Source organism: Euprymna scolopes, chromosome 31 (genome assembly GCF_053919585.1).
Source record: "Euprymna scolopes isolate OS-2025 chromosome 31, ASM5391958v1, whole genome shotgun sequence".
NCBI lineage: Eukaryota > Metazoa > Mollusca > Cephalopoda > Sepiida > Sepiolidae > Euprymna > Euprymna scolopes.
This window is the reverse complement of record NC_136512.1, coordinates 40,416,753-40,443,398: the sequence shown is the minus strand read 5'-3', so window position 1 is coordinate 40,443,398 and position 26,646 is coordinate 40,416,753. Positions and strand designations below refer to the sequence as shown.

Here is a 26,646-nt window from a genome sequence, read left to right as displayed (position 1 = left end):
ACACACAGATATATACATATTTATATTATATCAGAATATTTATATATAAAAATATATATTGGCTACATATATGCATACATGTTTCAGCTGTGATTAAATTAAAAATCTAGAATCTTTCAAAACTGAACAGGTGCTTGATCGGCCAATCATTCCTTTCACCCCCGCTTTTGTTATGTAACACATACACTTGTTTCTGGAATAATATTAGTCAATCTGTCACGCATTATTTCGAATTTTCATCGTTATACCCGTATATTTAATGGACGTATCTTAATATTTTTTTTTCATTTTATTTGTTTTATTTCTGCTTTGTTTTTAAATCTTTTTAAGTATTGTTTCTATTTTTTTCCTATTCAGATCGGAGTTATGTACCACCAAACGTACGAAAAAGTAAGTTGCTTTTTATTTTTATTTTTGGCCTCATTTCACCCACATTAAACGAACGCTGCCTTCATTTGTTTTTGCTTGCAGGTTTCGTTTATCATAAATTAATTGAAATTGATTTAATAAATACACAAGTTAACATATTAGATTTATATTTAAAACCCGTGAAAATCCTTTTTACAACTAAATTTTTATTACATGCATTGAGAACATAATCATCTCGTTAATCATCCTCACATAGTTGTCTTTGACTTTGACGAGTAATAACTCATTAGTTAAAAAAAATATGGTTAACGAATTCTCAAAACAGAAAATTACTGCAATTCATAAAAAAATAATTTCACATATTTCAAAAAGTTAGTGTAAATATTTACTTTGTAACCGTTCTATTCTAAATTTCGACAACAGCCATAATATTCTTTAAAAGTAAAACAGAACCTATTAATATAGTTAATATTAATATAATAAATATTAATATAGTTAATGATATAGTTAATGACATGTAATTTACTGGGAGATTGGTTGGTTGTTTTTGTTTTACGGCATATCAACCCTTTCCGGGTTATTTAATGCCGAATCCAAAGATTTTGAAGAATTTTTTTTTTAATAGAATATATTTGTTGTTTTCACGTTGGTTTCTATTTTCTGTTTGGGACCCTAACAGGTACTACCACTCCAGGTCAGAATGGACCTGGGAACAATGGTAATTAAAGGGTGGCTCCACACTCCCCAAAGCCCACAAGCTGGAGCCTCACCACTGGATATAGTTTAAGGTCATATCCAGGACCCTCATTGAGGGAGTTTTACCCTCTGCAGGGGGGGGGGCAGTCGGCGTATTCTAATGTCCCACCGACAGGGCCAATTTACTAGGAGAAGAAAAAGATAAAAAACACTCGTATAAATATCTTTACACGTTTACTGAAAACCAACCCCTAATGAGGGATCTGGACGGATCTGGAAGTACTTGTGTAAAAAGAAATTGTGAAAATTACACCCACCTATTCCTGCCAGAAGCAAGAAAACGCATTATAAAACGAGAAAGGAGCAGAACCATGATCAATAAACAGGAATTGCTTATTATTTAATGAAATACAAGTGAAGTCAAGACTGCTACATACATTAAAAATCAATACAAAAGGTGTATGTTTATATTTTTTTTATTTATTTTTTATTTGGTGACGTTTAGGAAAACAAAATGTCTTTTGAAAAAAAAAGTATTTAAAAAAAAAACATAATATTCGACCGAACCTTCAGTCTTAGTATGATTACACTTTACTATCGAAAATTGTTCTTTTAGAAAATCTTTGTTTTATATATGTACGTACATATATTTTAGAAAATCATTGTCTCGCACACACACACATATGTATGTATATATATATATGTATATATATATATATATATATATATATATATATATATATGTTTATTGTTATTTTCGCACAGAAGACCATCCCTAAGAGATTGAGGTAACCGTTTGCAGCCCTTACTTATTTTGACAAACGAGGAAAACTAAAACATGACAGATCATAGCAAATCACTCCTTTTTAGTATTTTAAAAAGTAGCAAAGTGCAGTATCTGTTCTTCTAAACTTAACCTTTTTTGTCCTCGGTCAGTGAAGAAGTTTTTCTCGATTGAAACAATTTTCATTTTTGCCAAAATATAGACGGACCCATTTGAGAAGCTGGATTTTTTCCACATTATTTACCGAACTTCATAAAAAAATCCTCATAAACTCTGCCCTCATGTGAAGGCAAGTATACAGGAACACTAGATCCAATCGGACCCAGATATTTGCTATGGTCACATTTGAGATGCTCATTTTTCTGAACTTTGCTTTTGTGAGTTTTTAAATATTGAGATCTATTAAACCATACCAACATACAGAAATTTACGTGTAATGCAAACAAATATCTGGCTTCCAATTATTCACTATAAATATGACTCTTATCAGTATGGCCAATTAAGCTTCAGCGTCAGTATGCCTTTTTGGGGATAAACAAAAATAAAAATGAAGATATTTTTCTACTCTGGATCTCTTTGAAAATTTCTTCATACTCCCTGCTTTCCGACTGTATCAACATGCAGAAATGCAAATGTAATGTAAACAAACATATCCCTGCCAAACGCCATGCCCAGGTTGTTTCCGATATATGCATCCGTTATCATAATAAGCCCTGATGTTTCAGTGACAATATATAATCGATAGATGTAAAATAACTCCCATTAAAATGACCAATTTGCCACATCCGCCTACAGTACTAATGATGTAACTAGAACACGTAGTTTCCTAAGTTCCGAACGAAAATTCCACTTTACCTCATTTGTAACTATATGTAAACATTTAATAGACTAATTTTATTCTTAATCACACATTAATATTGCGGCAAGGCATCATGTCTTAGACTTGTTTACGGTTTCATTGGTTATTAGCATTGTTTACTGTTTGCTTGTGCTTTAATAAGCAATTTGTTGCACTGCCCATCACTCGTTCATTATTCGATCTAGCGATCTGTGTGACCCATTTTTACATTGATCTCTAAAAGTTATTACTATTAAGATCCATTTAAAATTCACTGTTTTTTTTATAACTGTTTGATATACGTGTCGAGTGTAAAGCGGACAAGGCAACTTCACTGTTCGGCTCGCGTCGACGCAAAAGTTGCTTAGTATAAAGAGTAAGACAGCTTTTTTATGTGTATAAAACGAATGATTTTATTTGATAGTTTAATTCATTTGCAAATGAAAAGATTTCAGGCGTGCGCTAATTTTCTCACATTGCATCTCTCTTTTTCTCCACGTCGCCCTATCTGTCAGACTCTTTTTCTCTGCCGATCACCCGAAAGGCACCCTACGTAAACATTAACCATACTAATCTCATTTTTACACACATACACAAACAACTTTAATATTGCTATAGGAGGTCAAAAAAGTATTTGCCATATTAAACTTATATTTGCCTAATAGTTCTTCTCAAGAGTAGTTGACGAAGCGTGTATAGATTGTAATAGCTTTACATCAATATATGGCAGAGGGTGATGCTGACGAAAGCGCTGGCTATTCCTAAGATGGCAATTAAGAACAAAAAGAACGAAAGCAAAATCCACACTATATTCTTGGTCTGACTCCAAATGCAATCGTAAGGAAATAAACGTCCCCATTTTTCATTGACAACTTACCCCTCTTCAAGACCCATACACCCACTGCAGTTTTGGCGCTGAATTGGTCAGTTGGATGGCTCCAAAGTCACCCAAGGGTCAAACTTTGATGATGATGCCAACTACCAGTTGACCCTTAGCCTCACTTATGAGGAAGGTTCGTTGATCTTGCAAGAAAACATTCAAGATTAAAATGACCAACAGATTAATCAAGCAGCCGAATAAGTAAAGCAACTGACAGGATGCGACGCCATCTTTAATGGCTAGCAGAAAGATGTGAGGTCGGCGAAAACTAAGACGCAAATAATAGAAAAGACAGAATAATCAGAATAATTCAAAAAAATAATCTTGGCATTATTTGGAGTATTTAGGTTACATCTTGAATATTATTCTTACAACGTTTCTGCTTATATAACCTTTGATCTGCTTCAAATGCAGATATTATAAGTTGGGAATCATTAAGGAATTTTGAATGAAATCCTTTATTTGATCAACAGAAGTTGATTGTTCTCTTCAGTCAACTAGGATCGAGTAAATAAATATATTCAAACCATTAAAAATATGACTATATAAATGGCATATAAAAATATGGAAATATATTAATGGTATATTGAAATATATTAATGGCATATCACTAAAGTGAAATAAAGTATAATGACATATTAAAACATGGAAATATATTAATAGCATTTCAAATATATAATTGACCTATAAGAATATGGAAATATACTAAAGGCTTATAAAATACAAATATATTAATGACATTTCAAAATATAGAAATATATTAATGGCATTTAAAAATATTGAAATATATTAATGGCATATTAAAACATGGAAATATATTAATGGCATATTAAAACATGGAAATATATCAATGGCATATCAAAATATAGAAATATATTAATGGTATTTCAAAATATAAAATATAGATTAATAGCATATCAAAATATAGAAATTAATTAAAGGCATATCAAAATATGGAAATATATAAATGTCATGTAAAAATATAGAAATATATTAATGGCATTTAATAATATGTAAACATATTAATGGCAAATCAAAGTATAGAAAAATATTAACGACGTATCAAAATTGGGAAATATGTTAATGACATTTCAGAATATAGTATATAGAAATACATTAATGGCATATCAAACATGGACATATATTACTGACGTTTAAAAATATAGAAATAGATTAATGGCATATCAAACATGGAAACATATAAATAACATTTCAAAATATGGAAATATAAACAGTTTCATTTCAAAATAAAGGAATTGACATTTCAAAATATGGAAATATATTAATGGGATATCAAAACATGGAAATATATTAAGATATTTTAATTGATATTTTAAAATATTAAAATATATAAATGTCATATCAAAATATGGAAATATATTAATGGGATATCAAAACATGGAAAAATGTTAAGGGCATTCTAAAATACAGAATTATATTAATGGCATATTATATATGGAAATGTCTAAATAACTTTCTAAAATTTAGAAATACATTAATGGCATTTTAAACATTAAATATATTAATAGTATGTCAAAAAATGGAAATATATTATTGCCATAACAAAAAACAAAACATGGAAATATATTATTGGTATTTCAAACATTAAGATTTATTAAGGACATTTAAAATGTGGACATATATTAATGGCATAGCAAAACATGGAAATATATTATTGGCATTTCAAACACTAAAATTTATTAAGGACATTTATAATGTGGACATATATTAATGGCATAGCAAAACATGGAAATATATTATTGGCATTTCAAAAATCAAAATTTATTAAGGACATTTAAAATGTGGACATATATTAATGGCATAGCAAAACATGGAAATTAATTAAGGGTATTACTAACATAGATACACAACCTTCTGTAGAGCTTGAACATGTTATTATTTTAGAATATTTATTTGCAAAATTGATCTTTGTTTAGAACCCCGAGTTAAATATAGCTTTGCAACACGGTTTATTCTAAATCTAGGCATAAAAACAAGTCTAATTCTTATCTAAACCATGTCTAAAGTTGGTCAAGTTGCAAAACTACTTTTTCCATTAGCGGTGGATTTCTTCTACACCTGTCAGATAAACCGACTGACCACGAGAGACACAGAATGAGAACGCGAATAAAAAATAACGTAAATAAATGCAAAAAACGAAAAGAGAAAGGAAAAGAAAGAAAAATGCTATAACCCTATCACTAACCATAACGGCAACTACATTTCTTTAACAAAAAAAAAAAATGAATCTCAAATTAAAATAGTTGGATTAAAAAGTGGCGAAAGCTAAATTTTACGAACAGATCCTGTGAATCTAGCGAATTGATAATGGATTCTAGAAGTAATCGTTACTGACTTTTAACTGAACAGTGTAATAATAAGCTGCACAGATCGATCGATCGAGTAGTGAACAAACTGCTTATTAAAGCAAAAGCACCAACGAGTATTGGACAATGCTAATAAGCAATTAAACCGTCAGTATCCAGTGAGCAAGTCAAACACATGATGCTTCGTGACAATATTAGTGGCGGGTGGCTAAGAATAGGATTAGTTTGGCAATTTTCTATGTTGGGTTAAAAATGAGATAAAGTGAAAGTTTCCATTTGATATTAGAAGAAGGCTACGTATTCTGGTTGCGACGTCATTAACACTTTAAGCGAATGTGGACAAATTAATTGACGGTATCTGGTCGGTTTTATTTGAATCATAAGAAAGTGATATTGGACTTTTTGATAACTGCTTTCCACTCTAGAGAAAGAAACAGGGGGTCGTTTTACATGTATAATGCTATAAGAAAAGTAAAACTCCAAAGAAGTATTTAATGTAGAATTGTATTTCTTGACGCTTCATCTTTTAATAATTTTCATAAAAGCGGTCACTAAGAAGAGCGTATGGACGGAGAGAAGGGGAGATGAAAGCATTGGCTGCCACATCACAAACGAAACCCGATCAACGAATCCTCTTAATGAAGTTGATGAACTGTGGGGATGGAGGGAAATGTACTGTGGGAATCCAAGAACACCCCGCATTCAGAAAAAAAAAACATGTTTTAACGTGATCAAATTTAAATCAAATGTAAATGCAAGTAAATTTATGTTGATCGCTAAACAAAAGAGTAAATGTCTAAGCACATATTTTTTAAAATCTGAAAATTGATTATTTATTCGGACTATTGTTCTCAATGTTATTCTTTTTTTTATTATTCAATCTTCACCCCAAACAAGGCAAGTGCAACTTTGAAGTAGGAGGCTACTATCGGGGATAATTTGCGGGGGGATTATGAAGGGAGATGAGTAGAAAGATGTTTGTTCACATTACACTTGAACTTCTGCATATCAGTACAGTTGGAAAAGCAGTATCCCGGAAGGGAGTTCCAAAGACTTGCAGTTCTGGAGAAGAAACTATTGGAGTAAAAGGCTTTCTTACACCTAGGGATCTCTACTGTAACGGGGTTGGACTTAGTTGCTTGTCAGGTTTGTCGGGGGTAGTCACGTCGAGGAGGTACAAGTGCTTGTAGTTCGTCAGAGCAGCCACCATTAAAGTATTTGTAGAACAGGCAGAGGGATGCAACATTTCGTCGATGGGACAGAGGCTGAAGCTCAGGACCTATCAGGTTGGCGACTTTCTTTTGAACCCTATCTAGGAGTGAGAGACAAACAGCAGATGCACCAGCCCAAATGTGATAACAGTACTCCATACATGGGCGAATGGTGGCCTTATAGAGGTACAGGATACTTTCAGGTGTAAGTAATTTTCTGGCACGGTAGAGAGAGCCCACTTTCTTTGCAGCAGCCTTGGCAATGCTCTCAATGTATATATTACTGTTCATGTTCCCTGTAAATGTTAGGCCGAGGAGTTTAATGGAAGCACTTTCAGGCAGTGTATTCTTATCCATTGCTATTAGTGGTAGAAAAGGTTTCTTGTAGTTATTGAAGGAAATAAGCTTAGTCTTGGCAGCAGTAAATGTGACTATCCATTTTCGTCCCCATTCCACTACAGATTGGAGGTCATCCTCTATTAATTCTGCCATTTCCTTAGACATGTGTACATTTGTTTTCCTCTCATGCCTGTTATAGAGGGTGGTGTCATCGGCAAATATACCCATCTCCGAAACAATTTTTATCAGGGAGGTCATTTATGATTATCAGAAACAATAAAGGTTAAGAATAGACCCCTGGGATACTTCCGCATTTATATCATATTGTTTAGATGTACCACCGTCAAGGACAACTTGGATTTTTCTCTTACTTAAGAAGGATTTAATTACATTATGTATTCTTCCAGTGATACCATATGATCTAATTTTCCTTAGAAGACCATCGTGCCATACCCTGTCAAAAGCCTTAGATATATCAAGGGCTACCGCTTTACTCTCCTCTGTTTTGTCCAGTGAACGGTATATATGTTCAGAGACTATAGTTAAGATATCTGCTGTTGAACGGGTTTGCCTGAATCCATATTGTTTGTCGGTCAGGAGTTTAGCAGCTGTTAGGTGTTGGACTAGGGCTTGATTAACTAAAAACTCCAAGATTTTGGCGAAAAGTGGGAGGAGGCTAATGGAGCGATAATTTACTGGGTCAGTTCTTTCACCAGAGTTCTTGAAGACTGGTACCACAGAAGCAGTTTTCCAGCAGTCGAGAAAGCAAGATTCGCTAAGCCATTTATTGTATAGTTTGGAGAGAACTGGAGCAATCTCAGCAGAGCATTTTTTTATTAGCACGACCGGGATGAGATCTGGTCCACATGCGTTTGAGGTGTCTAGGTTCTTCACAAACATTAAAATCTCCAAATTTGGTTTGTCGAACGGGAATATTTATGTCAACCTTTCAAATCCACGCAACTGACAAAGGTATTAAGTAACAACTAGTTCTAAGTGCTAATTTTCTAGGTGTCGAAGGTTCAATACTCACTACAGACGATACTAAAACATTATTTAAGTTTTTTTTCGCAGTCATGGTTGACGGAATGAAAACAATTTACCCCCATGGATGAAATAAAATGCTCAGTGTGAAATTCTGTAAAAATTCCTGCCATTGATAAAAACGAACCGACGAAGGTTGACAAAAGGTTGTGAGAATTAACATCTAATTCAATAACTTGGCCCTAGATCATTGGACTTACAAGATACTGAATTGTGTTTCTGCGTATTCGGCAGCTAACGAGAAAACATTTCATAAAAAGCAAAAAATGAAAAATAAATGTGACCTGAGTATCCGTATTTAATTGCTTTTATTTGTCGCTCTTTCTCTTACTATCACTTCATGGCCCCCTCCCTCTCTCTCTCTTTGAACTGTTGCAACACGGCATTTCTCACCCTTTCGGACACATACACACGGATGCTGAATGCTGTTCGCAGTTAACTTCTGTAGGTTGCTAGCAAACAACACGAATCTTTTGCCTTCATTATTCCCCTTTTTGTTACTGCCCTCCCATATGTCGTCTTTCTCTTTCTCTCTCTCACATATGGAAGGCTGGTGATATATATCTCACACTTTCGTACTCGTTTGAAGCCGTTATAATTTTCATTCCTTTCGTTCTTCCTGTCAAAGTGTGATAGATTCAAAACCGATGTGCAAACGAGCATTATAAATTACTACCTTTTCTTTCTTTATTGGCTTTCTTCGTCACCCCCCCCAAAAAAAATCTTAACGGAAATATTTTTCAACCAATAAAAATCGTTTTAAACTAATAATACTGTGAAATTCTACAATCCTTTAAAACAGTGGCTTGATGAACAGAAACTGAGTTCTTCCCCAAACACCTGCGATGCAACGCATCTTCCTCGACTTTCCAAACCCATTCCAAACGACTAGAATGCGACACGCTGAAGCCTACAGTTCTATCTCTAGTAAATACATGCCATTTAGAAGGTAAACACACACGCGCGCGCATGAAACGGAATTTGTAATAAAATTTTGCATACTTTTTATTTAAAAACTTAAAAAACTTCTCAACAAACTTTGGTCTTTCAAGGCAGATTTTACATTTCTGATATAAATTTTGTTCGTTAATTAACGTTTTCTTATTTAATTCCCAAAGTATCATTATTGAGTTGGCACGTGCTAACTAGTGATCCATTCAAAACATGTTTTCATCGCTCTTTTTAATTCGTCAATTTAACTAAATATTTATTGATTATTAGCGCTGTTCTTAGCACTTTTCAAAGACATTACTATCACCAACATACAATATCAATAGACGAGGAGCAGCATTACAAAGACATGTCAGCTGGCGGGATCTTTCTATAGATCCAGTAGATATCTCACTGCTGATGCAATTCTCTATCTATATAAGAGCCAGGTACGTCCAAGGATGGAATACTGTTGCCACATCTGGGCAGGAACTGCTAGAAAGGACTTGCCCTGCCTTGATAGAGTTCAAAATAGACTTCGTAGCCTCGTAGGAGATGTCCTTTTCTCTTCCCTGCAACCTCTATCTCACAGAAGAGATGTTGCGAGTTTGTCTCTGATGTATCGTTATTTTCATTGAAAGTGTTCGACTGAGCTTCGGTCTATGGTTCCCCCCTCGCCAAACTTTCATAAGAAACACTCGTCTAGCTGAAAACACTATCAATAATCCCCCACTCTTTATTTGTGCCTAAACCTAAACGTAAATTCCATGAGCAAAGCTTCTTTCTTAGAACTGAACTGCACGCCCGTGGAATTGTCTTCCGTTTTCCTGCTTTCCTGCTGACTACAATATGATTGTCTTCAAGTCTAACGTAAACAAGTTCTTGATGAGCCGTTCCATATAAGTTAACAAATTTACGGAATTTCCATTACTAATGATTACTATATTGTCCAATTTCTACTGTACACTCTTTAACTCTTATCCTCGAGTGGCCTCTTCGCCTTGATAATGTGGTGATTCCTGTGTAAAAAAAACAAACTTTTACTGAACACTATCGTGACGGAATTTGTTGCTCTGGAAACGTGTTAACTCGAACGTAGCATACGAATCTGCTCGTATACTTTTAATTAATGTGTAACAGCATCTTAATTTGAAATTCAGCTTTTTTAATTTGAAGTTATGTTTTCAAATTGTTTAGATGAGGAGTGATAATTTGTATTATTTGAATTATTCGAACAACTGTTTTCACTTTGAAGTTATTCTCTGAACGTTTCGGCCGATGTAATCTCCGTACTTGAAATTTACTTCGTACTTATCTGTTACGCCGCAGGTCCTTGTTTACTTAAGGCTTTTACCTGATCGTGGTTGACGGAACAAGAGCATACTACTCCGGATTCCGTTCGAAATTCCATACAAATTACCGAGTTCAACAAGATATACCTGAAGAAAGTCGGATCTTACATCAGTCGAAACGTTCAGAGCAGTAGTTCAAATAATTCAAATCCTAATTTTTTTTTAATGTGATGGTAAAATATAAAAGTTGAAATTAGAAAAAAGATCATAAGTGAAAGAGAGGGGGGGGGTGAAATGGCTCATCTGATTGGTTGTGACGTAAAACGTAGACCACTCCTCTCGTACGTGTTTTCCTCGGACAAAAAAAAAGACAGGTGTTAAACAATTCAGTCTTAAAACCGACATCGATTTGATGAAAGGGATGTTTGCATTTATTAACCAGGGGTCATGGCGTGCACATATATAGAGAGACGTGCTGTATAAAGATAACCCTACACCCACCCCCACACTAACACACAGAGTCTTTCTGGGAGAGATTGAGGTGCCAGGGCAAAAGTATTACATGAAATATTTCTCATTGACAAACAAATAGGTGTGAACAGACTAGGGCAAGGCTGGTCATAATAAGCCCTGCATACCTCATGGATATCTAGGCCACATTTCTAACTGTAGAATATTTTTTTCGCTGTCAGTTTCAAGAAACTATAATTCCCATCCATGCGCACGTACACATACCAGCAACTTTAAAACCAATCTGTCTGTCTGTCTGCCTCTCTCTCTTCCTCCTCTCTCTCCCCCCCCCCCCCCCACACACACACACACACACACACACACACACACACACACACACACACACACACATATGTATATAAAGAAGCTTCAATATTCTGTACTAGCAAAAGGACCCAACGTTTCCTGGATTAAAGTAGGATCAACAAATGTTTCACCTTCCCATATTTTTATTGTCATCGAAATCGGCAAAATCGCCCATTTTTTTTTTAAATCGATAGATTACATGCTCTGGTTAGGAACCATCCGCAGTGTGCTAGGAGAAAGCCTAATGACAGTTCACAATACATTTTAGTATTATCAAAGAACAAACAGTTGGTTTTATGAAATTATTTTTTGATAATTACTTGACTTTTGTTCGTTTAAATTCAAAATTCAAGTTCATCGATAATAAAAATCCCTTCATTTTGAACGCTCTCCTGTCTTATCAACTAATTTATAGTTGATATAATTGATTATGCCTTTTTGTTTGTCCAGTGATAAAACTTTTCAAATGCACTTGTGATGCTAGAGCGTATAAAAGTGTTAAACTTCCTTCTTTAATAGGATTTTTAAATTATCGATTTTTAATACGCATTCCAAAAAAAAGAAAAAGAAAAAAAGGGCCCTACGTAAGAACACTCTCGGGCACATCAAGTACGTTAATGTCAAATTTCAAAATTATCGGCCTAACCGTCCGTAGGGAACGAACACACACACACACACACACACAGAGTTGCTTTTATGTAATACTAGAGATATGAAGCTTGAATATTCTATATAAAAATGCACTTTAATTCTGTCTGTCTGTCAGTCTCTCTCTCTCTCTCACACACACATTCTGTGTATAAATATATATATATATATATATATATATATTAGAATTTAATGAAGAATTTCGGAAACTTAAAGTGGATATATAAATATTAATACTAATCTTTATAGGAAAATCATGAAAATGCTAAACATTCGTAATAGAACATCGGTATATATATATATATATATATTATCTTTCCCAAAATTTAATTTCCTACACACACACATTGATTAGAAGAATGCCCGAATAATATTAATTTTCCGAACAAAAAAGTTTGCACTACATTAATGTCTCCTTTTGAATTTTTAAAAGAACGATATAATTATACCAATTTAGAGGAAATTTATAGGAAATTTTATACATATCAAAATTTCGCAAAAATCAGAAATATCTGAATTTCACGAAGGGCTTTCACCCCGCGACCCCTACGGTGTTTTTACCCTTTTGCATAAAACTAAATAAAGCTCAAATTACGATCTTTACTCCTAGAAATCGTATTCCAAAATTCATAATGAGTGGTCAATCAGTTTAGCAGAAAATTGTGTACATATAAATATATAAAAATATAAGTAAATATAGGTATTTCCATTCCGCCACACAAAATTTAGCGAGCAAAGCATGTGTTTTTTTTTTTGGGGGGGGGGGGGTTAGCCCCCAGACGTAACCATTTCGTGTGTTGCAGTGCTTTGAGAAAGCAAATAGTAAATAGTAAAATCTAAGCACAATAAATAAGTTCGATTTTCATGAGTCAGATTTAAAGAATTTTAGCATTTTAAAACATTTGAACCAAATTTGTGTTTTTGTTGCAATTGGACTTTTTTTATTGTTTACAATTGAGAATCAAAAAATAAAAAAAAACGATTAAAATTTTATCTTTTATTTTTTTTATTTGTTTGGTGGCTGATCTATTTCCAGAATTTCCAAATTTTCACCCTAGAAATTTTAGTTTTCTAAACAAATTGATTTTTCAGTTAATCAAGTTATACAAGATTATTTTCTTTAATCAAATAAATAGGAAAATAATGCGATTTTGCACTCAATTACAAAGAAACAACAGTGTAATACGTTTCCAAACGTAAGATATATTTGCTCTGGAGGCCTCTGATGTTCCATCAAGTTCAGAGCTCGTGGGGATAGAATTTGGCGACGTTAAATGAGCAACCGGAATGACCGTCTCCCCGCTAAGCCAAATATTCGTTCTGGAACGCAAGCGGTAGCAACTTTTCTGTAAAGCTGTCGCCGGTTGCGGATTAGAATCAATTTTGATTTATTTGCTGGTTTAGCTCGATTGTTATCGTAATTAAATCCCTATTCCCTGTTTCATTTTTTTTACGTGAAATCGTTGAAACGAAATTTCTCTATATATCGATAAAAAAGAGAGAACTAATCGATAAGAAAAAAGACAAATCTCTCCTTCACTTCGTTTCTCTTCCTTTGTTCTGTTTTAATAATAATAATAATAATAATAATAATAATAATAATAATAATAATAATAATAATAATAATAATAGTAATAATAATAAAAATACCCAACCAAACAGAAATGAGGGCACTAGGGGAACAAAACGACTATAAATACTTGGGAATTCTGGAAGCGGACACCATCAGAGCAACAGAAATGAAAGAGAAAATTGGAAAGGAATACCTCAGGAGAACAAGAAAACTCCTGGAAACCAAATTATATAGCAGAAACCTAATAAAAGGTATAAATACATGGGCAGTATCACTAGTAAGATACGCTGGACCGTTTATAGGGTGGGCAAAAGAAGAACTGAGACAACTCGACCAGAAAACCAAGAAACTCATGACCATACATAATGCACTACACCCAAAGGACGATATTGACAGGCTCTACGTGAAAAGGAAAGACGGCGGGAGAGGACTGATCTGTATAGAAGACTGTGTGAAAGACATAAAAAAAAACTAGAAAAATACATAATGCAAAACACTGAAAGGATAATTATGGCAGCGAGAGACACCGAAAAAAAAACAACAAAGCAGAAAACAGAGAGACAAATGACAAAACGAGAAAAGAGAAGTGGGAAGAGAAAACAACTCCACGGAAGATTCATAAGAATGACAAAAGATGAGAATAACGAAAACACCTGGACATGGATGCGGAAACCGCGAAACTAAATCTCTAATAACTGCAGCATAAGATAACTCGATAAGAACCAATCAAAGCAAGAATCGATAAAACACAAGAAAACAGCAAATGCATACTCTGTGGACAAAGAGACGAAATGATAAACAATATAGTAAGTGAATGCAGCAAACTGGCCCAAAAGGAATACAAAAACAGGCATGACGAAGTAGGGAGGGCGGTGCACTGTGAATTGTGCAAACGACTGATTTTTGAGCGTACAGACAAATGGTTCAAGCATAAACCCGCAACAGCACTCGAAAACGAGAACCACAAAATCCTATAGGACATGAGCATACAGACGGACAAACCCACCCAAGCAAGAAGACCAGATGTCGTAATAATTAACAAGAAAGAAAAATCCTGTCAAATTGTAGACTTTGCTGTCCAAGCTAACCACAGGGTGAGTATGAAAGAAAAGGAGAAACGACTTGTCACTCAGCCTCCAGAGAACACCACAGGTTTCCAATCAGATCGTTTGTTGACTTGTCTGAAAGCTCCATGTGAGCCAATAATAATACTGTTAACTACGCCCCTCCTAAAACTTCGGCGTTGGAATAGACTAATGCCACATGAAATAGTCGTGAAAGGTCAGAGATGCTGGAAAGACCAGGAAGATAAAGCACTAAACAGATCTCCACTGTGTGAGGGCAAAGAAAACTGAGACCTTGAGAGGCTTGTTACCCAAATTTCAGTGAAGAACTGTGGTCGTTGCGAACGATAAGTTAATGGCTAGCGACTGTTGTGATAATGCAAATTTATTTGTAAAAAATATCGAAAGAAGTAAAAAAATACTGGAAATCTGAGGAGACTTATTGTCACTCAGACTTCAGGAACCTCGCCCCCCCCCAGGTTGTTGTTAGGTCATCATAAGAAATTACTTACTATGTGAGAACTCCGATTGACTACTACTACTACTACTACTACTACTACTACTACTACTAATAATAATAATAATAATAATAATACTAATAATAATAATAATAATTTTTTTAAAAATTGATAATTTGTGCCCAAAGTAAAAGGAAAAAATAATTTTCTTTTTTTTATTATTATCGGATATTAAAATGAAGCCTCTAATACTAATTGTTAATAATTGTTTTAATTTGCATGACTTACTCTTTCCTTTCTTTCAACCATTATCAGTTATAATTAGCATCAAAGATCTTTTACAATCATAAAATTTCTATGTGCATAAGTGATTATTAAAGCGAGTCGGAAGCACGGAACGTTCACTTTTTTGATAGAAATATGTGTCAATGTGTCAGGTTTGCCATTTATAAAAACTACAAGTTTGTTGTGTTCACCAGATTGACGGGGAGAAGTGAGGTGGTTGTTACATCGTAAATTAGTGTAAAAAAAACTGATAATAAAAATTTTATGTCAATTATTTGCGGCATAAAATTTTAATTTTTCTTTTTCTCATTAAATCACTGAAGCTGATATGATTAAGTTTGGCTGTAAGAAGTGACATTTATTGCGAACCCAAGCGACCTTCAATCTGATATTGATTCTAATAGAATACCCATCCCACGACTAGTAAAATTAATTCTATGGATGAAACAGTTTTGAATCACCTTTATGTCGTATTACAAAGATTAAAGACAAGATTTAATAATAACGTACCCTTATGTCTAGAATTCTTATCCTAATTTTGATCCAAATCTGTTGTATTATTTAGATTTTAGAAAATAATGAGATTGAAAAAGAAACTGAAATTCAGAGAATCTTGCTTAATTAATGCCTATAGATTGAACAAATATGAGAGGTTGTGACCATATTATGCTCCCCAAATCCTTTAAAATCGCACAAAAAGAAACTAAAATTCAGGGAATATTTATTAGTTTATGCCGAATAACTATCATAAAAATTTCACCAAATTGAAATTATCTAAATTTTCACGAAGGGCTTACCTACCTTTCTATCGTTTTTGCATAAGATTAAATCAAACTAAATATAGTCCACATTTGAACCCTTTATGTCTAGCAAGTGTTCTAAAATTAATAACACTAGGTTACTTATTCGAGGCGTGATGCTGTACATGCAAATATTATATCTAAACATACACACCTGCCAACTTATATAAATAGAGATATGTTTTTCTTAAACTTGTTTAATAATTTGTGATAAAATTGGATCAATTCTTTGAAGGATATCACATTGTTACAAAATATCAGAGCGACATCTACAGGGTCCCCTATAATTTACTCATTTTATTTTAGCATCATACATGTAACATTGAAAAATCTTCTTCATCAAGTTTATTTTGCGGTTCGATTGAAGATGAAAGTAAAATGTTCTGCCATTTACAAGGATTGAACTCGCATTCTATCATATTAAAACACGTTTGTGTTTTATATTCCTCTTTGACCCAATTATCCTCCTCTCACCATTTCTCGTCTCACTTGCCCTTCATTATCACCTGTTTCATAGTGTTCGGTAGATGTCTTTACTTTCCCACACCGTCGAAAGATATGACACAAGGTCTAAAAGCTAAAGGCTGAAAAGCCAGTGCATAAGACGAAAGTGTATTTTGGACTAAAAAGTACCTGTGCGGCCGCGTTGGCATTCCCATGTAGGGACGACTCAGGAGAATAGCAATAAACTAATGCCTTCTCAAAGAAAGAAGGTCAAGCCTGAAATAGTAGATCTCTTTGAACTTCACAGAACTGTAGATCAGCCCGACAAATTAAAGCTACCGGCCGTCAAAATGTTTCAGTTAATTGTCCGTGACATATCCATGGCTAGTATACTTAACACGATGATGAATTTTACTATTCAATATTATTCGATCGAACGGACGGCCGGGCGCAAAAATAGGCACATACATGTAGTCGATTATTTCAACAAGATGGAATTGGCAAAAAATATTTCATCTTTTGCGTTAACAAGATGTTTTACAATGAAAAGAAAGGATGGTAATTCTGCTGAATATTGGATTATTATTTCTCGTGATTAATTAGCATTATGAATCGTACGATATCATAAAATGATATCATCAGAAAATGTTTCTCTTGAAAAGATCAAGATTTCGAACTGCGTGTTCCTCGTGTTTTATTGCAGTGTCTGTGCGAACCAATTCCAAATCTAGTGGAGAATGGATATTTCTTTTTTTCACTTTCTCACCGAAGAGATGTAGTTAGTCTTTCTTTGCTCAATCGCTATTATCATGGTAAATGCACGACTGAGTTCTAATCTATGATCCTTCCTTTTGCAAAACATTTACAACAACAACTCAACCACCATGCATAATTCCTTTTCCCTTTCCGTATACCCAAAACTAAAAACAACTTTGATGAACAAAGATATTTTTATAAAATTGCACATCTGTGGAATACAATACCACTGCGATGCTTTTGAGCTGCTTATGCCATTATTATTTTCAAGTCCAATGTAAACAAATTCTTGCTGAACCGCCTTCTTAAATAGTGAAATTTTGACCATCATACCAATCATCATGGTCTTATTTCACTGTCAACCTGACAATCTTTTTAACTATTAACCTCGAGTTTATTAGTAAAACATACAAATAAATTTGAGAAAATTGAATCAGACAGTGCTGGGCACATTCGAGACTTTAATCACATTGTCCAAACGAGGCTTTTCATAATAATTGTGTCAACACAATATTGGCCCGAGAGAATTGAACAATCTTTTGTCTTCTTATATTAAACCACTTGTTGGCAAATGTACGTAAAAAAAAAGTGACAAAGAATCGTTTCTTTTAAGTTTGAAAGTGACTTTTTTTTTGCTGGTGCAAAACTGAAATTTTTATTTTATTTACTAAAACAATTTGCTATCAATCGTCATATCCCGAGGAAAGAAGTTATTCTGACTTTGTATGGAGTAAATCAATTACAAAAGGTTCTTTGCAACAGTGAGTTTATTAAAACATATGCATCTGCAGGGCTAGATCATCCACTCTATAACAAATACAAATGTGTAGTTATATATACCAGGTTAGAGGTATTCAGCAGTAATAACTAATGCATTCATATATATATATTTATAATATAAAGCTGAACGTCTGTGTGTGTCTGTCTGGTCACGAATAGGCTCCTATATGGAAAACTGATCACATATGATATGCTCCTATATAGAATAGGCTCCTATATAGAACACTGATCACATATAATGGGTATATTTGATCTGGCATAATGATGATTCATTAAAATTGTGGGGTCTGCGTACGCGCCTAGACCACAAAGTATGGAAATAAAAATTTAAAAATAAAAAAAAACGTTTACAAGTGTTTTTGATATAGATGTACATAATAATACTTTGATAAGCATGTTTTAACTTATATAGGGATAGTATAATAAAATTGTGGGTCTGCGTTCGCGCCTGGCCTCCATAGAATGGAAAAAGGCACAAAATTTAATAAAGACGTGTCATATCTATCTGCGTAAGTATACTTTGATAATTATGTTTCAGTTTGAAGAAATATGATATAATAAAATTATGGGTGTTCGTTCGCGCCTGACCTCCATATAATGTAAATATGTCACAAAGTTTAACAAGGTTTTTTAATATAGATCCAGAGATTATTGTGATAAGTGTTTCAGTGTGAACAGGTATAGTATTATAAATTATGGGGTTTATCTATTTTATTTTTACTTTCATCATATTTTGCTTTGGTTTTGATACCCCCAAATTCGAAGCTATCTCTTTACAACACTTCCTTTTCATAACCTATCATACATTAGATACATTAGAGTCGATTTTCTGTAGGCTGTTTTTGAACCCAGTCAACGACGGGTACTTTTGCTAGTATATATATATATATATATATATATATATATATATATATATAGTGTAGTGTATATGTATGTATTTTCAGAATGTGAAAGATGATATATTTATTTTCAGTCATCGTCCTCCCGAGTGTAAAAATTCCACTTATGAAACACCGGCTTGGGTTCTCAGTGGTTGTATGACCACCACATTTGTTTGAGACGAAGTCGGATTTCGCCGCAGTTAACTTGATCTGTATTAGCTTTGAGACTTATGTGTGGCGTGGTTGCTCTAATGGCAGAGTATTCCCCTCGTATGTAAGAGACTCGGATTTCGAATCCAGGGTTCGAATGTGTTCAATTGGGGAGCCAAATGAGGGTGGAACGCAAGTCTTGAATTTGTGAGCTGCTAGGTTTTCTGACTGAAAATTATATATATATATATACACACATATATATATAACCCCGGGATACGGTGACCCTAGGGTAAGTTTTTTTCAGGTTAAGATGTGGAATACGATGTGTTTCTGGCCGCTGGTTGCGATATTTCCTCCGCCTTACGGTGGTATTCATAATATTATTTGATTATATACATGTGTATTATATACTGTAATGTATCTTGTCAGTAATTTGTAATGCCGTATCCCGGGGGTACTGTATATATATATATATATATATATAAGATAAATTTTATATATATATATATATATATATATAAAGATAAATTTTATATATATATATATATATATAAAGATAAATTTTATATATATATATAAAATTTTTATATATATAAATTTTTTATTTATATATATATATATATAACATTTTATATATATATATATATAACATTTTATATATATATATATAACATTTTATATATATATATATAACATTTTATATATATATATATAACATTTTATATATATATATATAACATTTTATATATATATATATATAACATTATATATATAACATTATATATATATATATATATATATATATATAACATTTTATATATATATATATATATGCGGTTAACTCGTCACAGAAAAGTTTATATGCTCTTTTTTCTAGGCATCTTCGTCGGACCCATACGAGATATATTCTAAGTGGTGAGCGGAAGTGAAAATACAATTATTAAGTCAGGCTTGTTCTCACTAATACTCTAGGGAACATCACCGGTTTTTGTCAGTGACTAAACTGATGATAGTCTGTGTGTGAAATCCTAGTACGTAAAAAAAAAATAATAATTGGATATTTTGTGCCTAGATTAAAAGCGAAAGGCATTATTTTCTTTATTTTGTATTATTATCGCTATTAAAATTTTAATTTGCATACGTTATTATTGTTTATTTCTTTTTTTATAACTATTATCAATTATTATAAAGATTAAAGATCTTTTTCGATCAAAAAGTTTCAATTTGATATGCTATTTTTAAAACGAGTCGCAGGTACGCACGTTTCTATAGATAAACTCAATGTGACAAATTTTTCATTTGTAAAATCTACAAATTTGTCGAGTTATTGCGGTTGTTACATCGTAAATCAGTGTGAAAAAATAAACTGATAATAAAAATCCAATGTCAGTTATTAGGAAGTCAAACAGCAATTTAATTTTAATACCGTCCTCTGAAATGACTTCTAAAAAATATCCCCTATTCTCTAATAAAAAACAACAACAATGTTTTCCCTTTTCAGCTACTAATAAATGGTAATAATAATTTACATATGGAAAAGTAGATTAATCATGAACATCTATGATGTTATATGATTTCAAAATGTTTAAATAATAGCGAGTTCGAACACTGGCGATGTATAATTTTTATAGTCATTTTTGACCTGAGGTGATGCACGGAACACAAGTGTGCAAAAGCAGGTGCATTTTCGTTAATGTAAGTTTTTGATTATCGTTTTCATTGTGAAACACTTGAATTAAACTGACAACCCAGTTTTAGTTGCAAAACACATTTTTTTATTAAAATAAATTCAAAACGCGACGAGTGTATGCACGTAAGTCTCTACCTACTTCCCTGAACGTACTATAAATGTATTGAAATATAGAGAAATGTTTAAGAATTTTCTATTTCACCCCTGGCACATTATCACTTCTGAGTGACAGTCTCCTGGAGGTAGAAAGTTTAATCCTCAATGCAGATGCCACTAAGCATATAATAATGAATTACTTAAAACGCCCACCCCGCCTTAGTTGATGGAAAAAGAACAATCTACCCTCATGGATTTAATAAAGTTACTAGTTCGAATCCCGATATTCCTTGATTGGTACCCAAACCCACAGAGTATAGGCTATTTTTTAGATGACGTCTTCCCCTATTGACTGTGGTATGGCTTTGTTCTGTGCAGTCTTAGGAGGTCCACTCCCAGGCTTTACCTTCTTTTGGGGAAGAATTAGCTTATTGCTAATCCATCCGTGCTTCTGTTCACTCTTGAAAGACAAAGGATACCCTTAGGGACAGTAGAGCGTGTAATTGTGAGGCAAGGGTTGCGCAATCTCCAACCGCGCCTCTCCTGAATCGGCACTGTTTGAGTCCAGTGGCAAGGAGAAGACCAGGACGACTGGAAACAATGCCGAGATAAGCGGAGAGCACATACAGCACCTGAAAGTCCCAAATGGTCACCCATTTAGTATTGCCCAGGTTCAACGTTGCTTAACTTCGGTGATCCAGTGGGAACCGGTGTGTCAACGTAATTATGCTGTATGCTAATCGTATAAGGCGACTTGCCGTAGAATGTCAACTGGGCTGCTCACGCATTTTTGCAGGCTGTTTCTCTAGGACGCTGGCTTTTCAACCCCATCCGCTGTGGGAAAGAGATAAATATCGACTTAAAATATGTATATACTTTTGATAAATATCGATTTTTATATATACTTTCGATATTGGCATCTTGGCTAGAATGAAAGTGTAGTATCTGTTCTGATACACACTTTATATTCTCTCTTCTCGGTCAGTGAAAAAAACACTTCTAGATTTAAGAAATTTATTTTTCTAATCTAGAGTGACCCTTTTTGGAGAGCTGGACATTTCTCACATTAAAATCTGACCTCGTGTCTAGCTCTGCCCTCGTGGGAAGGCAATTAAATAGGAACACGAAATGTAAGTGGAAATCGATGACTGCATAAAGCAAAATGATTTCCTTTGTAATATATGGATCGAATCCATTTTGTGCGTTCACACGTGATTTAAAAAATACCATGAGAATCGAAAAATTACATCTTGAAAGCCATTGAAATACTTATTTAAACGTTATTGTGAATAATTCTCAATATTAAAAAAAAATATTTATTATTAGTCAATATTTAAAAATACTAAGAAAACATATAGTGAAGCTAATAGAAGCCTTAATGTTTGAACTCCTATTTCCTGACTAAATAAAGATCTAAAAATGCTCCGTGTTTGACAAGACGCGCCTGAAGAAGGCTAGAAGCTTCATCGGCCGAAATGTTTTGAGTAATCTCAAAACATTTGAAACTCTAATATGTATATTATTACTAGCGAAACCCGTGGAAATTTCCCACTTGTATGATTCAATCTGTTGTATATTGTGCTGTGCATTATATGGACGTCAAGCGTGAACGCAGACCTCACGATATTTTTTAAACGGAAAATACTTATCTAAGTACTCTCGTTAATATAATTTCAGAATATTTCCGTTATAGGGTCGGTTTATTTCCAAAACCCATGTGGGAGATTGTAATACGATAACCCTGCAGGAAATCAGAGGTTACATCAGTCGAAACGTTGCTAGAAAACATTCAAGATCAAAAAAGTCTTCCGATTAATACAAATAGAAACGGAAGTAGCAAATCTGGTTCAAATGACTTTTTATCGTTCGAAGAAAACTCACAATTTAAGCTCTGGTTCGTATTTTCGGAAGAACTTTCTTGGAATAATGAAACAAAGATCCCGTTTGAGAGTTCCTTTTTATGATCCTTCGACTGGAAGCTATCTGCCATTTACAAGTCGTCTCTAATCCGAGAGATTCGTGTCTTACCAATATTGATCCGGTTCTTTAGCGTGGCACCAAATACATTTACGTATGTTCTAAATCGATACAAGACATCAAGTCTGGGTTTAGGAATTAATTCGATATTGTTGTCTGAATAGAATCTGATTGTTAGTTAGCTTAATGATTGCATTGTAAAGCTGAGGTTTAGCTAATCAGACCCGCCAACCGTCTTCTATACTCGCCATCGTTTGGAGATACTCTCCCCCACTGCATCATCTAAAGTGGTAATGTATGATTTGAAGAAAAAAAATTAATCAATTTTAAGCAAACTACCTTGAAAAATATATATATGGAATAACATTTAATATACAGCTCACGTATATGTAGGAGTATGCGTATGAATGCATATATATATATATATATATATATATATATATATATATATATATATATATATACATAGATGGTATATATGTTCTTATATATACGAATGTGTATATGTGTATGTATACGGGATACGGCATTAAAAATTAGTAACACAATACAGTACAGAATATAATAGATATGTATTACAAATAGCATTACAAATAACACCGTAAGGCGGAGGAAATATCGCAACCAGGGGTCGGAAAACTGTATTCCACATTGCTGAAAAAACCGTATCCCGTGGTTCTACTGTATATGCTCGTATATGTATATATCTGCATTTATATGTATTTATAAATGATTATATGTATATATATATATAACTGTATGTATGTGTAAGTATATATATATATATATATATATATATATATATATGTGTGTGTACTAGCAGGGAGACCCGACGCTGCCCGGGATTGAATGATGATCAACGATTATTTCACACTCCTATATTTTTATTGTCATCGAAATCCGTAAAATCACCAGAAAGGAAGCTTCACATGCCTCGATGCAGTAACTTAGTTTCAAATATATGTTATTCTACATTGCACTCTAGAGAATCTATTGTTTCTATTATAAAATTACTAGCAGAAGCACCCGTCGTTGACTGGGTTCAAAAACAGCCTACAGAAAATGGACTGTGATTGATGAAAATATGATAGGTTATGAAAAGGAGGGGGTTGGGGTTGTAAAGAGATAGGTTTTGATACTCAAAAATTTTACCCTAAGCAAAATATGATGAAAGTAAAGATAATTTTCGCGAAAATATATATTTTTATATCAACTTTGTTTCCATTCGTAGCCAAGAGTGATTAACAAAATGATGTTTCCTTACAAAGAGAAAATGTTATATATATAATAATATAAATATACAATAAATAAATGTTACCATAGTCAATAAAAGTTACTTTTATGGTAGAAAAGTTCATTGGTTTGTATTTTTAAGTAGTTTGTAAAAAAAAAAACTTTTTAATTCACGAATCGGTTTAAAAAAAGATCAAAATGGCAGCAACTTTGAAATGGAGAGACCCGTTTTCAATTTGAAGGAGGGGCACCAGAGCATTCTGTGTTAACAATTTAAGAGAGTTTCGTCAACGTAAGGAAGATTTATAAACATATTTTAATGTTTTCCGTAATTTTGTGCTTAAAGAATATTCGATTATGGCATGTGTAGTTTATATAAAAATTCATTTAAGTAATTATCGCCTCAAATTTCGTTTTAATTTCGATTCGCTGAAATTATTTCAAGTAAAGAGCATTAAAAACTATTTCAAAACAAAAAAAAACACATGAACTGAACTTTTATTGACTATGGTAACATTTATTTCTTGTATATTTATTTTTTCAGGTAGTCGTTTGTTGGCTTTTCTGTTAAATAATATCGACGAAATATCGAAAAACAAAGAAACAAAAACAGTTTTGAAAAATATTGAAGCTTTACTTACTTTAGTAAAATAATCCGAAACAGCTAAATGGGATATTAAAAAAGTAAACACGTAATTACTTTAGTTTTTTTAAGGAAAGAATCGATATGAATATGAATAAGAAGAAAATGGCACCGTTTTCAAGCAGAACAGTTTCAGTTTTACAGTATTGAACGGTGTAGTATTTCGCCGTTGGATTCAAGGTTGTACAATTGTAACACGCAGAAACGGTTGTAATCAACTAGTACACTGACAAAAAAGCTTAAACAGCTATATATAAATAAAAATAAAATGGTTATGTAAATGTTTTTAAAAAGACACGTAATCACGTGAGCAGGATTTTTTCCTTCTTTTGACACGGTAACAAGTAACGTTCTTATTTTTATTATTATCTTTTTATATATTTTCGAAAGAGTGCCACGTGCAAGTGGAGAAGGAAAAAAACAGAGGTATGCAAATTTTGTTTCGAGAATTATCTAAAGTTCCGACATTTTTTTGGCTTTCACTTTAATAAGAAAGTGAATTTATAAAGTGAATTTATTCGACAAAATATGATCTAACTAAATAAAAGCTAACGTGAATTAAGATTAAAGTTAAGGTGTTATTGTGGACCCTCACCCCTTTTAAAAAACCTTGTTAAACTTTGTGACATATTTCCATTCTATGGAGGTCAGGCGCGAACAAACACCCAATAATTTTATTATACCATATTTCTTCAAACTGAAACATAATTATCAAAGTATACTTACGCAAATAGATATGAAAAGTCTTTGTTAAAGTTTGTGCCATATTTCCATGGAGTACAGGCGCGAACGCAGACCCCCACAATTTTATTATACCATCCCTATTTAAGTTGAAACATACTTATCAAAGTATTATTATGTACATCTATATCAAAAACCCTTATAAACGTTTTTTTATTTCCATACTTTGGGGGCCAGACGTGTACGCAGACTCCAATTTTAATGAACCACCGTTCTGCTAGATCAAACATACCCATTCCTGTGTCTCGATACATCTTCTATCATTATATGTAATCAGTTTTTTAAAATAGTCAACCATATAGGAGCCAATTCGTGACCACACACACACACACACACACACACACACACACATACACACACACACACACACACACACACACACACACACACAGACGTTCAGCTTTATATTATATATTTTATATAAACTTCTTTAATGAAAACAAAACATTAAGAAATTTACGTACGGGGTTGGAACCTACAGACCACGTCATGCAAAACAAAAACAAAAAAACATGTAAATTTTCATGTCTTTTAAAATTCTTTGCAGTTAATGAAAAAATATTAAGAAATCTACGTGCGGAGTTTGAACCTACAGACCACGTCATGCAACAACAACAAAAAAAAGAAAAGAAACACGAAATGAACTTATCCACAGTAGAATTTTCACGGCCCATTGTTCTATCATTGTTGCTAAGCGACGACATGGAAAAATGGCTTTACTGATGATAGATAAATTAAAAGAAAAAACGTTTCAATTATCGTTATGGATTATTCTGAGACAAAACTTAACTAAGATCACTCACAGACTTATACACTGAAGTTCTATAAACTTTAAAGAAAATCTGTTCAGACGTTTCGGAGTCTATAAGGAATGGACTCACACACATATACAAAGTGG

General features: G+C 33.2%; 1 protein-coding gene across 12 annotated transcripts in view; it reads left to right on the top strand.

Moving 5' to 3' along the window:
- The window catches only part of LOC145255699 (agrin-like), a 2,182,525-nt gene that overhangs the window by 245,167 nt on the left and 1,910,712 nt on the right, over window positions 1-26,646 (top strand). For all 12 annotated transcript variants that reach the window (XM_080114282.1, XM_080114279.1, XM_080114278.1 and 9 more), the window contains exon 2: window positions 358-390. In XM_080114282.1, the coding sequence (XP_079970408.1) occupies window positions 358-390 (33 nt within the window). The remainder of the gene's footprint in view (window positions 1-357; window positions 391-26,646) is intronic.